Source organism: Nannobrachium achirus (assembly GCF_963921795.1).
Source record: "Nannobrachium achirus genome assembly, chromosome: 5".
NCBI lineage: Eukaryota > Metazoa > Chordata > Actinopteri > Myctophiformes > Myctophidae > Nannobrachium > Nannobrachium achirus.
The window spans coordinates 25,092,793-25,110,939 of NC_137814.1; the positions used below are offsets into that span (position 1 = coordinate 25,092,793).

General features: G+C 42.1%; 1 protein-coding gene across 1 annotated transcript; it reads left to right on the top strand.

Annotated features, from left to right (window-relative positions):
- Positions 1-558: 558 nt before the first annotated feature.
- ncstn (nicastrin) lies at positions 559-17,935 on the top strand. The gene is made up of 17 exons (XM_080725453.1): positions 559-635; positions 3,255-3,356; positions 4,185-4,308; positions 4,664-4,785; positions 5,201-5,346; positions 7,434-7,584; positions 8,503-8,615; positions 9,208-9,360; positions 10,241-10,345; positions 10,769-10,846; positions 12,554-12,729; positions 12,862-12,964; positions 13,275-13,373; positions 13,865-13,952; positions 14,890-15,047; positions 15,582-15,797; positions 16,666-17,935. Exons 1-17 carry the CDS (start codon positions 578-580, stop codon positions 16,786-16,788), a joined length of 2,115 nt encoding a protein of 704 aa, XP_080581579.1. The 5' UTR covers positions 559-577; the 3' UTR covers positions 16,789-17,935.
- Positions 17,936-18,147: the final 212 nt, after the last annotated feature.

Consider the following 18,147-nt stretch of genomic DNA (forward strand, 5'->3'; position numbering starts at 1 on the left):
TCCAAATGATGTGGTATGATCAAAAGGGATTGTGGCAGGCTAACCTAAAGCCTTTATCAGAGTCGGTACCGCGGTGGTAAGCTATCCACCGCGGTGTAGTCTTTTTGAGCGTTAACGTTGTAGTTTTATGACTCAAAAAGACTACACCGCACTACACCGCGGTGGTACCGACTATGATAAAGGCTTAAGAGTGGTGCCATAAAAGTATACGAAACTACAACTGGTGTATTGAGTTGAGTCACTAGCTCTCCAGAGATGTTGCCTACAAATACATCGATAGCAGAGGCCTCCTAGAAAGAGCTGCGTTGACCAGCCAATTCAGGTGAAGAAAAAATATGCGTATGAAAGCCAGAAGGATGTTTAAATCGTGTTTATTTTATTTTACCTTTTCAATTATAAAGGAAAATGATTGAGCTCAAACAAATCTGATTGTGCTGTTAAAGATTTTTTTTTTAAATGAAGAAAAAAAAAAAATCATTGTTTTTTTAGTGGCGGAACCAATTTCCAAAGAAACGGAGCCCGGAGGATTCTCTCATGTGACACTTCCTGTGAGTTTTTTTGTTTCTCAACCAGGAAGATGGATCAGCTATCGCCCAAATGGGTTCTTGTATTCCTAATATATTGGCTTTTCGACGGTAAGTTGTGTTCTGTCTGTGTTTGAATTGGCGTAACTACGTGTTTGTTCATTTCTATGACTAGGTGCCAGTTTTGGTGAGGTTATTCTTTATTTTATTTTTTATATTTTTATTCATCATGACTGGGAGGCTGAATGCTATGCTAGCTGACTGTGACTCTGCTAACTAGTAACAAAGATATGTTCCAGTCAGGTATTCCTTTTCTTTAAGTTACATGTCGCATATTTTTTACTAATATCGAGACACATTCAACAGTCATAGTGAACCATGAGCTCATGTGCTTTATGCGGTAGGCTGCTATGTGACTATTGGATGACTTCTTCCCCTCCAGCACCAGTGGATATCAGCGTGACCACTCGTGATTAATACCCCACACACAGTGGATTATTGAACTGAACCGTGTCGTGCATAGCATCAAAACATGAACATAGAAGTTATTATAACTAAGGACCAGTTGGTGAGATGAATATCTCTAACAAAAAGGCGTGAAAGTAGCGGTTAATCACTGTGCTGTTTGGTTTCGCTTTGTGTTCACACAGATTTATAATGTTTTGGCACTCAAGGCTCGGTTGTTTTTGTTATATTCTCTTTGTCCTTTCTGTATAGGATTTTTTCTTCTTCCATTAATCAAGATAATTTAAGCTAGGTATGGTAAGGGCAGACATGAAACTAATCCGTGTGTCTTTTGTAATGTATTTTCTTTGTTGGGCTCCATCCCAGTACTTTGACACAACAATGTTGTCACTAGCAAGAAAACATTTGGAGGGCTCAGTCAGTGCTGTATTTCACAGATAAAAGCCAAATGATTTACAGATTGAGTCACGGTCTTCGATTACTTACTGTAAGTAAACTCCATCCATAACTCCATAAAGGTCAGTTATGAATAGTAAATCAAAGGATCAGGGCAAATTGTTCCTCAAAATTGTTAACATCAAAACTGTCTAAACAGACAAACAACAAAATTGGCTATTTCTACAATTGCTTCAAATTGCTACATAACCTCTAGTATATATCCTATCATTTTTTTTGGACATAAACAAGAAGTTGAACTGAAGGGTAGATTTAAGTCTGATGAATGATGTACTGTACCGTCCATGTTCACATCCAGTTTTTTTTATTTTTTATTTTTTTGCTTTTTTTTTTACATGGTGGACAAAATTGTACATTTTACATTGACCAGCTCACTCTTCCCATTCTTCTTGCTTAACACTATTAAATTGTGGTCGAGCAATACAAATACTGACAACACATGGAAAAAGTAGCAAGCATCTGCATAACTGTAGCCTCTAACTAGCATCTATCATAAAGGGGACACAAAGGGATACAAGGAGAGAGGAGTCTTTAGCCCCTTTTCCACTTGCCCAACTCCACACCACACCGCCCCTTGTGCTAGGTTTTCCTCTACAAAGACCTGGGTACAGTGGTGTGAAAGTGGTACTAAACGTGGTACTAAAAAGTATCCAATCTAGAGTAGGTCTGAGCTAGGCCAAACAGGGCCAAGCACTTCATAATGACTGATCCCTCACTGACTTTTCATTTAGACCAGCAGGATATAGTTATAATAGATTGTGTTACTTATAACCACTATCATAATCTATTATAGTGTATTATAATCACAGTTATAATCCATTATAGTGTATTATCATTTAGGATAGTTGTAATACAAATGTATATTGTATTATAATCACAGTTAAAAGGGTCAATTTGTTTCTTACCGATAGGGGTACTTTTGTGTAATGGAAAATGTAGATATTTTTATGTGGTGTGGTGTGGTGTGGTGCTAAAGCTGCAGTCGAAAAGGGGCTTACAAGGGTGGTGAAGTGGTGGCTAAAGAGTTGACTATGACAGAAAATAGATGGTGAGTTTGCAATTTATTCTGAAATGGTTGCAAGAGGGAGTTTATTCCACACCTTGGGAGGCCAGGAGGGAGAAAAGTCAAGTTATAAGGACGAGCGTTGGCCAGGGTGTTTTAGGGAAGGTTTGAGCTTCTTGTGTTAGCTAGCTATTAAGTGAGTGAAGGAGGGGTCACACTCCTTCAGAATAACGTGGATGGTTGGTAAGTAAGTAAGCCTAATGATGAGGCCCATTGGGTTTCTGTGGGAGCGTGTCGATATTGCGACATAGTATCTGTTCGACGGTTCATTCTTTTGACACGGGTGAATGTTAACCTGGTGAAATGCTAACATGCCGACGGGCGAGTAGCTAACCTGCCGACGTGGGTGAATGTTAACCTCTACTCTATGCCTAAACCTAACCCTATCCTCAGTAACCGTGACGCGAGTGAGTAGCTAAACCTGCCGACGCTCATAGTCGAAAGAATGACTCGTCGAAAGAGCAAGTTTTCCCTGGTTTCTGTAGCGTGAGGCAGCTTGATGTACAAGTACGCCCTCCTGAACATGACGCTAGTATGTTGCAGGGACTTACTCCCAATCAAACCCTTGATGCTGAGTGCCAAACTGGGAGGCATTGCGTCCCATTTTTGAGTCTTTGTTTGCTATATGACCACGACCTCACCCAGTGTCTGTCTGGGCGAACACCGAACTGATTTGGGGTAGGTTGAATGCCGGGTCCCCCTTTATTTGGTCTGAATCAAACCCTGATGTTGTGTTTTCCCTGCAGGTGTCACCTGTAACTCAGTGGACAAGAAGATCTACATAGAACTCAATCACACAGTTCCATGTGTCAGACTGCTCAATGCAACACATCAGATAGGATGCCAGTGTGAGTGCTATAGCGCAATAGTTCTCAAATGTTTTCGTGCAAAGGACCCCCAAATTTATATTTATTTGGTTGCGAACGCCCAATCTGAAAATGTTTTGTGCCAGGCAGGGACACCCCCAGAAAAGATGATTTGTCTTAAGAAATTAAAGATTTAAAAAATGTTCCAAAATAGCATATGTACAAGCTTGCAGCGCTGAGCTTGTATATCTACTATTTTCGAATAGCCAACATACCAAATATGGATAAATGGTATGTTAAAATGACTGTGACGATCTATTAACCAAAGACAGTTGCTCAGTTCTGCATAATCTTCTCTCCCGTGTTTCTGATTTATGTTTTATTTATCTCTGGAATCGATTCTCTACTCATTTGTATGCAATCAAGGTTGCATGAGCCATAATACAAATACTGTTAACTTATAACACATTTGAAAGGAATGCTTCAGTTTATACCATACTGTGCACTTTACAAATGTAGCCTAAGGTTTGTGTCCACTAGGAACTTATGTTATTTTAGCAGCTGGCTATTGGAAATACATTGTACTTGGTGACTTTTTCCCATTCACACTGGCAGCCAAATCCAGCCTGAATCAGATCTGTCACACATCCAGATTGGAATCTGATTTGTTCCATGTGAACCATTTTAAACCAATCGGATTCCAATCTGGATGTGGCACAGATCTGATTCAGGCTGGATTTGGCTGCCAGTGTAAATGGGGTCTATGTGTACCTGAAAAGCATTGCACTCGTTGGAATGTTTTTATGTATTAGATGCTTCTGTACTGAACTTTGTAAAAACGTTGTATTTGTTTTCTTTTTTTTCTCTCAGCCTCTATATCAGGTGATGTAGGCGTGATCCATGTGTTAGAATCGGAGGACGACTTGGAGTGGGTCCTGACTACTGGGCCCACTCCTCCTTATATGCTTATAATGGAGTCCCAGTTCTTTAACAGGTACACACACACACACACACACACACACACACACACACACACAAATCATACTACCGTTAAAGTACTACACGATGATGTTCTTCTACATGGACAGTAGACTAAATTAGTACCTCCTAATTTTTTTCCTATATTTTTCAAACTTTTGCAATATTAAACTTCAATTTTATAACAGAAGTCAAGGGAGCTCAGATCATACAGTCATACATTATAGAAATGTGGTCGATGGCTGACATCATAGGCTGGCCAAATGAAGTCTGAGATCCTCATTTGGAGCTAATCCGTTGTTGCCCCACATGATTTATAATAATAAATAAATTAAGTTGCTAAAATGGATCCATTGGTTCATGCTCCTCAGGTCCACTATGTTGAGGCTGAAGAGCGCCCCCAGCAGGGTGGCTGGGGTAGCGGTGATCGCACCCAGCACAAACCCCACAGAGGGCTTCTCTCCTCACACCACCTGTCCCAATGAGAACACAGGTGAGTCACATCATACCAAACACTGTTGCAATGGACAAAAATGCCTTTCAGTGAACATTATTTTTGCAACAACCTTGTCAGCAACCGCAACAACAACCAATATAACTGTTGTGCCCCTATTTTGTTTGGGGTTGTCATTATAGGCAAAAATAAATGTCAAAAATTGCTGTTCTACAAGGCACATCATGTCGGAGTGTGACCGTGTAGAATAGTTACTTTTTGACAATTTCTGAATATGGATTAAGTGGTTCATTTACTTCATTGATTCAGCAAAGTTGAACTGTTCAAAACCAATGGGGAAATACAAAAATATTATATAAACATTATTCACAGTAATGGGAACTGACTGAATGGAAGCATCACCATTGACACTGTACACTTTATATTGCTGATCGGTCCTCTCGTGTCAATGTAGGCGTCTATTCAGAGAGCTACGACCCTAGCCTGGCCCACTGTAACACCACGGTATGGAACCCCACGGGAAACGGGCTCTCCTACGAGGAGTTTGGCTTCCCCGTCTTCTCCCTGAAAAACGACAACGAGACAGAATTCATACGACAGGTAAGCCTGTATATCTGTCAGTCTGACACATAAAATATACACCAATATACCGTTGCTGTCGAATGAAAAACCTTGTATATCGTTGCTGTCGGGTAGAAAACTTTTATGTTTTCTTTTTTTTTTTTGTAAATGAATGCCCGACTTCATCATACAAGAGTGTTGCACAAAAGTAGTGGAAATAGCTGATCTATAAGCTCACAACCCCTCACGTCGGCTATTTTCCGGCAATTTCTTTACACTGACTGCCATTGATTACCCATCCTTTGTTTACATCGTTGGTTCCTTGGGTCTGCAAAATAAGGTAAAAACACTGGCAGTGAACGGATGAATTAATTAATTAATACATGGCAGTTAATGTGTTAAACAAATGATGATTGATGAATTTGGACAAGGTCTCTGCCCGACAGATATTCCACCCGATATTAAAAAAAATATACGGGATATAAGTACTGCTTGGTTACTTTTGACTGTTGATGAGCTAGTACACTGCCATCATATTAACCACTTGCATCTTTACACTAACCTACCTCTGGGGTGAACGTTGGGCGGAAATAGCCCATCTGCAAGTTCGCAACATGTTGCTGCACGAGCTTCTGGATCGGCTATTTTCCTAAAAAGAGATTTGTTGTTGTTGAGGGAAATTCTAGAGGATCTAGTATATAGCCGTAGGGGACCCCGGTCAACTAAGTATCTAGGACTTATTAATTAAAGTTGACACAGAGCCAGGCGTTAATGTTTAAAATCACATGTCATGTCATATCACGGCTCTGCAAGCCAGATCCTACAGTAGGTGTGTGTGTGTGCAGACTGCAGACCACAGGCAGGCAGCTTTATCTGCATACTGATTACAGCTGTCACCACCAGGCTGCTGAGCTCACATGACCTACTTTAACTTCCTCTCACCTCAACACTTGGTTTCAGTTGTTGGCTTAAAGGCAAGGCAAGGCAAGTTTATTTGTGTAGCACATTTCTTACACAAAGGCAATTCAAGGTGCCTGGTTGGCATGAGAAAGAAAAAAAGGAATAAAAGGATTTGAAGAGATGAATAGCATTTTGAAGCATAGAAATAAAATGCAAAAGATGGACTTAAAACCATGGTGTATTTATTGCTATTCAGCAGGATTGTGGTTATTGTGTAAAGCTGGGCTCAAACTACAAGAGTTTTCAACTTCGATCCGATTTGGAACTCGGGTTGCACTTTTCTACAATCTCAAACACCTCTTCAAAGATCACACACTGGGGTGGCAGTGATCAGGAGGTAGATCGGCCGCTTGGGAACCGTGGTTCCCATTTCGATCCCAGGCTCCCCCAGAGTTGATGTCGAAGTGTCCTTGGCTTGAGCAAGACCTAATTGCTCCCGATGAGCAGGTTGGTGCCTTGCATGGTTTCCTCTGCCATCGGTGTATGAATGTGTGTGTTAATGGGTGCACAGTCTATGTAAAGCGTCTTGGATAAAGCTATATAGCATTGTGCCCTCCAGAACAATGAAGGCAGGAGGGGTTCTCCGATCCACTCTTTTAGACTTGTCTCTCTTGGCTGTTGTGGTTGCGTGCGACCGTCCCAGATAAACATCAAGCATGTTTGATAATTATTGCGGTGGCCCCAAAGCGTCTGAGCAGATCGGGAGGTATAAGATTGGATCTGTGGACCCCTCACTGCTCACACTCTACAGGATCATCTGGGCAGAGAATCGGTTCCTCTAACCTGCGATTGTCGGTATGGGCGTTTCCAACACAGAATCTCCACGATTATCCTACAGTTTGAGCCTAGCTTGAGAATATTTTATACAACATACATTTTGGTCTAGATAACAGCTTTAATGGTTTAATCCTCCAGGTTGCTGGGACTTTGGCTCCTATTTGTATAGGAATGAAGAACATTATAGGCAAAAATATGTGTTACTGCAGATCTCCATACTCACACATGATGTGACAGAATGCGTTGTGAGCTTGTACATCGGCTATTTGTTGTATGATGATTGATGAAGTATATAGGTCTTAAGCGGTTTAAGGCAGTGGATTGTTTTAGGCTGGGGTTTAATGGCCTTCCTCACTGAAACACCTGTACTGTTTGTCTCCGTTCCACAGTGCTACCAAAAGCATAACCAGATCATGAACAATGGCACCCCCGAGTACCCGCTGTGTGCCATGCAGCTCTTCTCCCACATGCACGCTGTGACCGACACGGCCACCTGCATGAGACGCAACGACATCAACGTCAACTTCAGCATTAACCCAGGTATGCGGCACAGTGACATTCTCAACAAATTGCGCTCGCTGGTGAATCGATAACGCCACATAGTAGTTAAAACCTGGAACGCGATTGTGTAACTCTAGAGTTTAACCACTTTAACCATTATTTTATGCTTTTAACTGTTGAAAAATAGCAGATATTCAAGCTCACAGCGCGGCACCGAGTGCCGCACCGCAAGCCTGTAGAACTGCTATTTTTCTTTTTTCAATTGTGACAATTTGAGCAAATCTTTAGTTTGAATATATTGACCCGATTCTATGAATGTCTCCTAAATCCTAACAGGTTTCTGAAACACCTGTTTTCATGTCAGTGGTGCTCAAGGATCCCCAAAATGATTTGTATTTGGCCACGGACCCCCATCGCAAAATATTTAGTTACAGGGACCCCCAGAAGCAAAATTTGAGTTAAAAAATACATGTATTCAAAGATTTCCAAAATTTCATGACCAGCCCTCTCGGTTAAGGGACTTTCTTGTTCTGAATTTATCCTCAGACAGCACTCATCCCACCCCAGCCTGTGTACGGCGTCCAACAAGCAGGCAAATATTGAGCTTAGAGATAGTCACAGGGTTAGGGTCTGCCAATCCCACCAGCTTTAGAGGAGGTGCACCTTGAGTTGCCTCAGGACAAAAGAAAAAAGGTCCCCTGTCGTTGTCTTCTCGCAGGTTTACTGGCAGCATAATAAGTGTTGCGTTATGTCTGGCTGAGTTCTTCCAGTCTTTGGTTTAGAGTTGCTGATTTTTGGTTTATGGTGATGTTGCGACAAAAGAAAGTCCATATATACAGCTATAGAGGTTTTCCTGGTGTGTTCAAAAGCAGTCTGAGTAAACGATATTCATATATATGCGTATGATATTTTGTGATGCCCGCCCGACTATAAACCCATGTTACTCTCTCTATTTAGAGATGGTGTGTGATCCTTTGGGTGACTATAATGTGTGGACTTCTACCAAGGCCATAAATGACACCGCTAAGGGCCACAAGGAGAACGAGACAGTGGTCATAGCAGCAGCCAGGGTGAGTAACTCAAACAGCCTATGTGTGTCTTATCAACAGTGAATTATTATTTTTAATGGAATATTTCCATATTTAGCAGTATTTTGGCAGGATGGGTCTTTTTGCAGTGACCAAGAATTTATCCGAGTGGTGAAAGTTGAAGTTTGAGCTGTTATGAATTAATTAAGGACATGTTAAAGTGAATGTTTTACCCATGCAAGGTATTACTTTGTAGATATGAAACCGGCGCAAAAAGCCCTCTAGTGCTGTACGAGTAGGCCCAGAGACCAGACAGAGTCTACATTCCTGCATAATTTACGGGCACCTTTTGATTGATGGAACCATAAAACCATAAAATAGGCCACGACAAGTTAAGCTGAAGTACTTACCCAGATATGATCTTCACTCATCAGCTTTTCCATCTCCCCTCCGTTCCTTACCCCCCCATTGCCTTCACCTCCATACTACTTTATTCTCTCTTTCCTGATGTCTCTTCTCTCCTTTCCTCTTCTCCCATCTTCCCTTTTCCCCCTCCTCTTTGTTCCTATCCTCCTCCCTTCTTAACTGCCCTCTCCTCTCCTCCCAACCTCTTTCTGCTGCTTTCCTCTCCTAGCTGGACAGCAGGTCATTCTTCTCGGAGGTTGGCCCCGGAGCAGAGTCCGGTGTCTCGGGCTTCATCACTCTGCTGGCTGCTGCCCACGCCCTGCGGGACGCCACAGAGGAGGCCGACCTGCCACGCACCATTCTCTATGCTTTCTTTCAGGGGGTCGGTACTTCCTCTGAGTTACTCTGACCTGTAGCTGTAGAATACGCTCTTGCTCCTAGATTGCCAACATTGAAAGCAAACGATAATAGTAAGCTTGACATGGGGGAAGGCCATAGTGCTACAAATCATTTACTGTGATCCAAGAGGTTTAGAAAAGGGGTATGGGCATGAAAGAGACTGCTAGCTAGAGAGTTGAGAGGAGTTAGGAAAAAGAAGACAGTTAAAAGAGCTAAGAAGAAGAGAACTGAGAAGATTTAAATCAAGAGATTGGAGTTAAAAGAAAAGGAATTAAACCAAGAAGGTTAAGAGTCAAAACTGCCAAGGAGGAAGAGAGCTAAGTAGAGCTAGAAGAACAGACCTCCATAAAGAGAACAGGTGGGTTCTTTACTGAGCTCTCAAGGTCTGTGAGATGACATTTACGTGCCTTTCCGACAGTTTTGACAGTCGGAGCAAAGGTCAGATCTGCAGCTGTAAATCTAACCCACTCTACCTGCAGATAGTGCTTATACTCATCTGGATCGTCTTATCTTCCCTACACCGACTCACAGACGTGTTACCAGACTGCTCTTAAACAGGCTGTCGACCTGAATCATGTTCACTTTTTCATAGCCTCTTCCCAAGGTGTGCCAGCCAGCTAAAGCCCTGTATTTAGGACAGCATTTCATGTACTTAGTTTCATGTTACATATCCATTTTGAGGTGTTGTTATCCAGAGTACCACACAGTGAATGAGCAGCAGGACACATGATAGGTCATGGGGCTTGAGATATTATGGCATAACGCCTCTCTGACACCCCAGCATACCTTCACAATATTCCCATTGCGTTATTGAATTTGATTATAGATGTGGCATTAATCAGCCATTTCCCCTCCGACCCCAGGAAGCCTTTGACTACATCGGTAGCTCACGGATGGTGTATGAGATGGAGAACAAGATGTTTCCCATTGACCTGGACAATGTTCACTCAGTTCTCGAGATGGGACAGGTATGTAAATGTATACATCACGATGACGCAATCTTGAGGAAACGCATCGTAATCGACCACAGCCATGCTGGAGGAGTGGTTATCACCTCCTTGATTATTGAGTATAGTCATAGTATTCTATCGCAGACATCTTGGTCACAGAAAATATCCATACAGTATGTGTATTTTCCACGTGCATTATCCCAAGTACCTAATTCATAAGTCACTGCCGATATGGATATCCACTAAATCCCATCCTTAGCGCTCAACGTCTTTATTGTAAGACGAGTACCCACAATAAGGCTGATTGGGTTTCAACATCACCTTACACACATCTTTTGTTCTTTATTTAACTCACTGCTCTTTTATGTAAGTGTCTATTATGCAAATGTAACCCGATCTCTGTATGAACCATATTTCACATTGGTTTCTTTCTGCTTGAAGGTGGGGCTTCGTAACGGTACCAACCTGTATCTCCACGCCGACCCCGTGTCCAGGAGGAACGACAGTGTTAATGCTGAGGTTTGTAGCCGTGCGTGTGTTACTGTGTATGAACGTTTTCCCACGTTGAGCAGTGGTTCTCAAACCTTTTACTTTCAAGGAACTCCATAACTTTGAGAGTTACAGACCTGTAAGGTTCCATTTGGAACCCCCTTCAAGGAACCCTGAGGGTCACTGAACCCAGCTTTGAGACCCACTGGTGTCGAGAATCACACTGTTTCATCACGGAAATGCAAACGAGTGTCTCATGTAATTATGTTGGCGTTGCCAACTGTACTAGAACCATAACTGAAACTTAAAAATTGTGTCGGATAGTGGTGCGCGGGCCGACCCGGTGCCCCCACCCGCCCGCCAACCCGCCCGCCAGCGGGTGGGTGGGTCAAGGTTTCAGACCTTTTCAGGCGGGCGGCGGGCGGGTGGGTTATCACCACTCTCACGTGCAAAAAATAAATAAGAATAATCACCTGTTCTTATTTGCCTTTTATTCTTAATAAGAGTAGGCCTATAAGAATAACAATACAACGTTTGAATACGAGCACGAGCGAGCGAGTTTTAAAATGCGCCAGAGAGGAGCAAGGTTTCTCCTCCGCTCCTTGGTGCGAGGACCGTCCCAATTGGGGCCGCGAACCACATCTTGCCAACATTTGACAACATGAGCACAGCAGAGAAGATGCACAAACAATTCAGCGCGTGTCGCTGATCAGGATTTCACTTAAATGTCTCTGAGCTCTGACTCTCTGTCATCCACACAAGTCAGTTTATAGCTAAATACTTTGTGTCGGTTACGTTATAGGCTATAACCAGCCAGTCAACGGATACGATTTGAAATGCAACTTTCACAAGTGAGGCGGATTTTTTGACTGAATGAACCACGCTCACCTTGAGTCGCTCCCGTTTAAATCAGGCTTAAGTGGTTAATATGTTTTAACCCATTTAGATTCTACAAAGGCCTTCTAAATTAGTAGTTCTTTCAAGATTTTCTAAAATGTTCAAAAATAGATGTACAAGCTTGCAGTACATCATTTTGAATAGCCAACGCAAAAATCTAAAATAATAACGACAATAACATAACATATTGGGGGAATCACGTAGGAGCATGGACAAAATGCCTCAGTAGACCGAAGTGGTGTTTGAAATGCTTTAAATTCGGCAGATTTGTGTTTTACTGGGTTGCCCATTGTGATCAAAATGAAACTGAGAAAGCAGCATTATGATACACTTTTTAACCCATTAAGACCTGAGGCAGATTCTACAAATGCCGTCTAAATCAGTAGTTCTCACACAGAAAAAAATAGCAAAAATCTAAAATGACACGGGGTTAAATTTGGGACAAAGGTACTGCCAGAACTGCAGACTCACTGCCTAGCTTCCGCCGTGGTCTGAAGACTCACCCTCAATGACCATACATGTAATTTAGATAGCCTTTTTATACACTGTTGTTTGTAAGTTTTTACTGAATAGATGCTTGTTCTACCTATGTTTTTTTAGATTACTATTTCTATGCATTTGATGTATTGATGTTTATTACCTTTACTTGCTTATTCTAAATCTAAGAGCGTCTGCTAAATGCCTAAATTGTAAATTGTACCAGGTGTACTCGATCACAGAGGCATCTACAATGAAAATAATTTATGATTATTAACTACATTTTTACAGCAGGCATTGTGTAATAATAATAATATAATGTTGTGAGTGTGAGTGATTCTTTTCCACATCCTTCCGTAACAGGTACTGAACCTGTTGGGGAACCTCCAGAAAGCTGCAGAGTCACAGAACACCACAGTCACAGTGAATCCCCCAGTGGTCTCTCAGCCTCTCCCACCCTCGTCCTTCCAGCGTTTTCTGCGAGCTCGGCCCATCCCTGGCGTTGTCATCGCTGGCCACCAGTCCTCGTTCCACAACAGGTGACTGTGGCTTTCTTTAGCTCTCATTTTTATAATTTTCAAACCATCCAATTCGAGGCTCATATTAAAGACTTTTACAGATTACGATATTTTCTTAGTTGTTACATTACCGCTTTTCTCCTGTGTCCACAGGTACTATGAGAGCATGTATGATAATGCAGCCAACCTGAATTTGACGTATCCACAGGACCTGAAGCCAGAGGAACAGCTTGTGTTTGTCACGGACACGGCCAAGGTACCACTTCACATGAACTCAGGTGTCCCTAGTATTTTGGACATTTCAAGACTTTTCCCCAAATTACAAAAACATTTTTAAAAAGTAGCCAATCTACAAGCTCACTACGTGTCGCATGCTGGTAGATGGGCTATTTTTGCACGCTGTATGATGACGTATATAGTGTATAAGGTTGTTGAAATGTGCAGGTCAATTTCGTCCATATTTTCTGCATTCAATTCAAATGATACTGAACATTTCCTTTGCACAGTACCACAGTGTAAAGAATTCTCAACCTTTTCCTAATCTCTTTTCTCTGCTTACTTACCAGGCACTGGCGGAGGTGGCGTCCACGGTTGCCCGTTCTCTCTACCTGCAGGCCGGTGGAGCAGAAGACCAATTGGCCAACATCAATGCCGACCCTGAAATAGTAAGATTCTGTGCTTGATCAAACTGAGGCCACGTGTCAAGATATGGTCATTATAGTGTTATAATAATTTGTTCTAATTCCAAAGAAAGAGTTATTTCTTAATACAGGAAAAAAAACTTGACTTGATTCATATACAAACTTTGCCTTGGACTTGCTGATTTTAGGTACCAAGACATTTTCTTGTCACCCATCTGCAATGAAAGCTATTGACTTTCAGCCACTTTTTTCTAATCAATACAAAAGAATAACGTGTTGAATTATCTATCTATCTCAAGCGAGGTTCAATTCTCCCCAATTTGATCTTCATATATTGTACTGAAAGTAATGGATTCTAATCCTAATTAAATATTGTATGCTTTAGAGAATTGTCAACGGTAATTTTAAAATAAACTTAAGATTTCCTTTTGTAGAAATGTGCTGAATAGCTTCTATTCAATATAACCTGAACTTAAGCTGAACTAATGACCATCTCCTTTCTCTGTCCCCCCCAGGTCACCCAGTTGCTGTATGGTTTCCTAGTTCGATCAAACAACTCCTTTTTCCAGGCGTTGTTACACCCAGAACTTCAGAGACTCCTCAGTGAGTTAAGGGGCATGAAACCCTAGGATGACAACGTCGTTTGTTTTCCAGTTCAGGTTAACCTATTGAAACCAAGAAAGCATCTGTGTAATTTTTGATTTTAGCTATATATCGTCTCTGTCGGGGGGAAACCTCATATGTCCAAAACGTTTCAAGATTCCAATTCAAAAGTAGCAGATCCACAAGCTCAAAATGCGTCCCTTCACATCTTGTTTCGAGCTTGTGGATCTGCTACTTTTGGTGCTTTTGTGTGACGCTGTAGCATGATCAAGTAAGGCTTTTGTTCAAAAACTGTTAGAATTTAGGAGGCCTGTGTAGAATAGGCCTTAGTGGATTAAATTCTACTGCTGATTAAAAACATGGAAGGCTAGTAAGCAACAAAGAGCTGGAGCAAATCAAATTATGTGTTGATTCGGGTGTGCCCAGAGCCATGGGTGTGCCAATTTGCATTGACAGTAAGCTGTGTTGCTTTCATCTTGGAGTATTATAAGGTCACCTGCAGCCTGCCAAATGTATTTTCTTCTGTTTTAACCTGAACTGGAAAACAAAACTATGAAATCAGCCTAGGGTTTCATCGCCATTTCATTCTTCCGGTGCCATGTACCGGGAGGGCTGCAGCAATTGCACCCCCTCGGTTAATGAATGAATGTGACTTTTTGTTATGTCTTTTTTTCTTTCTTTTTTTACCTGGCTAACTATTTTCCAACCCTTATTACCCACTCAGTCCACTGATGCTTTTAAAAATGGATACCTTTCTAACAAAGCGTTTTCTTAATTTTCTTTTCTTTTTTCTTTTTCTTATTAGCATTATTATTACTAGCGATCCCTCGAGGGTTCAGTAAAGGTCTGTCCTGTCCTGTGTCCCATGGATTTAGGAGAAATGTTTTGGTGCTGTTTGTCTCTTTCTGACAAGCTTATTGTCTCTTTTATTTATCAGAGGACGAGCCACCAGAGTACTATGTGGGTGTGTGGAACAGCCCGTCCCACACCTCCACCCCCACTGTTCTGGTCCAGTATTTACTGGCCAACCTGACCGGCTCCGTGGTTAACATCACCCAGGAAAACTGCCAGGGTCAGAAGGAGAACGACACGGCCGTAAGTCCTGTCAACATCATGTTATCATGTTATGTTTTTTTAACTGACAAAAAACAAATAAAAACTAAGCTAAGAAGACTGAATATAAGGACAATTTCTTCAACAAATTAAAACTAGACTAAAATGTTCGGGAGGGATTAGTGGAGAAGTGATCCAGTAGAACCATAAGACATTTTAGTCATTTTATGTTTGGTTGCACTCGGGTGCTGTGCTCTGAAAATAGCAATATCTGTTGTGAGCTTGTAGAGGAGCTTTTTTCAAGCATGCAACCAAGTGAACATCTCGCATTACGAACGACGCAACAAAAAATTTCTTTGTACATTTTTCGTCTAGTAAAATCTTAGTCAACTAAAACTAGACTAAATCTAAAACATTTCAGATGACTAAACTAAAACTAGATGACATTTTACTCAAAAGACGATGACTAAGAACTAAATCAAGATTTGCTGTCTAAATTAAAACTGGTCTCTAATGCTACGGTTGGTTTCAGTTGTTTAGTATTTTTTTTGTAATTGTGTTGTCCCTTCTTGCCAGATGTACTCCTACATGTGGGTACGGGGCGTGGCTCCTCCCAATAGCACCGAGCCAGAGGGCTACTGCGTGCGCTCCTCGGTGCGCCTCTCCAAGGCTGTGTCGCCGGCCTTCGACATCTTGAGCGAGTACAGCTCCAAAGATTACTCCACGTGGACGGAGTCGCGGTGGAAGTTCATCCGAGCGCGCGTATTCCTCGTTGCCAGCAACGATCTGGAGGCAAGTATTGCTTTTAACGAGGTCTATCCCCTGTGCCTCTTCCAGAACTTATATACTTATACTCTGGCATGTTGCTGCAGGAGTCAGGATGTGGGTCGAATCCCACTGAAAAGGATTAAAAGTCTGCAACTCTGGTTATTTTTCTCAGCTCCAGTTGTTTTTTGCTTCAGACGAGGCTTGCTATCTGATTTCCTTAGCCTGGCATTAGCCAGACTGATAATGTGGATTCACTCACACATTCTTCCACGGTATCAGTCTGGACTTCGACCCATAGAGAGCAAGTATGAGAAATCAGAAAATGACCGGGCCAATCAGTGACTGCATTTCAACTGAACAGTGAAACTGATACTGTGGAGGAACGTGTGAGTGAGTGAATCCACATTATCAGTCTGGCTAATGCCAGGCTATGATTTCCTGTCTGTCCATGGAAAACAAGGTTATTCCCCAACTTCTACACCAGAATAGCTTGTCTTGTGTAGGAGATAAAACTGTATGGAAACAATTTAGATTAAAAAAACTGCATTACTGCATTGCAGAACCATTATACAAAGACTCTTGGGCAGTCCTTCATTTCGGACCCAGTACAGTGATGACTGACTTCCAAAACCAAAGCTCTTCTAGCCACTACATTGAATTTGAATGTCAGGGTTAGGCAGGGTTAAACCAACGATTGTCTGTCTACGCGAAACTACAGAATAACAGAAGAATGACTCTTCCTCTCTCCCTCTATCCATCTCTCCCCAATCTCTCCACCACTCCTCCTGTCTTCCCCCGGTCTTTCTCTGGTTATCATTCCATTCCGTATCTCCCTCTTTTCTCTTTCTTCTCCTCTCTCTCGCCTCTCTTATCCCCTTCCTCGTGCCTCCAGATGCTGACCCTGGGTGTGGGTGTTGGTATCCTGTTAACGTCGCTAGTCCTGACTTATGTCATCAGCTCCAAGGCGGAGATGCTCTTTAGCACGGCCAGGGAACCCACCAACGCCACCTACTGAGTCAAAAACGCAACGACACCCTAGTGGGTGGGCTTCAGACCCAAAACCACTACAACAACAACAACTACTACTACATCAACAACTACTCCCAAACAAACATGGACATGACTGGTTTTTAAAACTCACCATTCAACAATAGGTACACAGGCAGTTTAGATACAATTGAGCAGGGTTGTTTTTTTATGTTTTAAATGGACAACAGACTCACACTCAGGTGAGGTAGGAAATGTAGTTGGACTCTCAGCAGGATCAAAGTGCACTGGCAGGGACTGAGTTACTAGGGCCCAAGGTGGAGGGGCCTTAATTATTTTATACTTTAGCTATGGAAAAATAGCAGATATACAAGCTCACAGCTGCAAGCTTGTAGATCCGCTATTTTTGAAAAGTCGTGAAAATGTGTGCAAATCTTTGAATATATGTATTTTTTAAGCAAACATTTGTAACTCAAATTATGCTTCTGGGGGCGTCCCTGGAACTAAATAATTTGAGATGGGGGTCCGTGGCCAAATACATGTCATTTTGGGGGTCCTTCACGTGAAAAGGTTTGAGCACCACTGACATAGAAACATCGTTTTTTCAAAAATCCTTAGAAGGATTTGCACGCATTTTCACGATTCTTCAAAAATAGCAGATCTACAAGCTCGCAGTGCGGCACTCGGTGCCGCGCTGTGAGCTTGTATATCTGCTATTTTTCAATAGTTAAAGCACAAAATAATGCGTTCCCAGTCTAAACGGGTTAAACCCCCTCCCGCTATGAAGAACACTCATGGGGTGCCCGCAGTGAATCCTTGTACCCAGGGCCCAGAATTTGGTGCGACACCCCTGTGCACTGGGCTCGGGATCGGGGTCTGTCAGTGCTCCAACTCAAGTGTAAAAAGATGTTCATATTCTTTTCTCTTTTTTTTCCCCTCTTCTATTTGCAAAGAATGTTTTGTTTACTGTAACGGGATTATAGGCACTAAGCATCATTGGAACTTAGAATTTGTGTGTGTGTGGTTGTGTGTTTGTGTGCGTGAGAGCTTGAGAGAGAGAAGAGTGAATGAGTGAACCACTGAAATAAATGAGTGATTTTAGTTGTACAAAGTGTGTGTGTGTGTGTGTGTGTGTGTGTGTGTGTGTGTGTGTGTGTGTGTGTGTGTGTGTGTGTGTGTGTGTGTGTGTGTGTGTGTGTGTGTGTGTGTGTGTGTGTGTGTGTGTGTGTGTGTGTGTGTGTGTGTGTGTGTGTGTGTGTGTGTGTGTGTGTGTGTGTGTGACTGTGTGGTGGGGAGGGGTGTATGTGATTTTTGTGGGTGTACAAATGTGTGAAAGATTACGATGGTATGTGCAATACTATAGTTGTCTTCTCGGTCTGTAGTTACC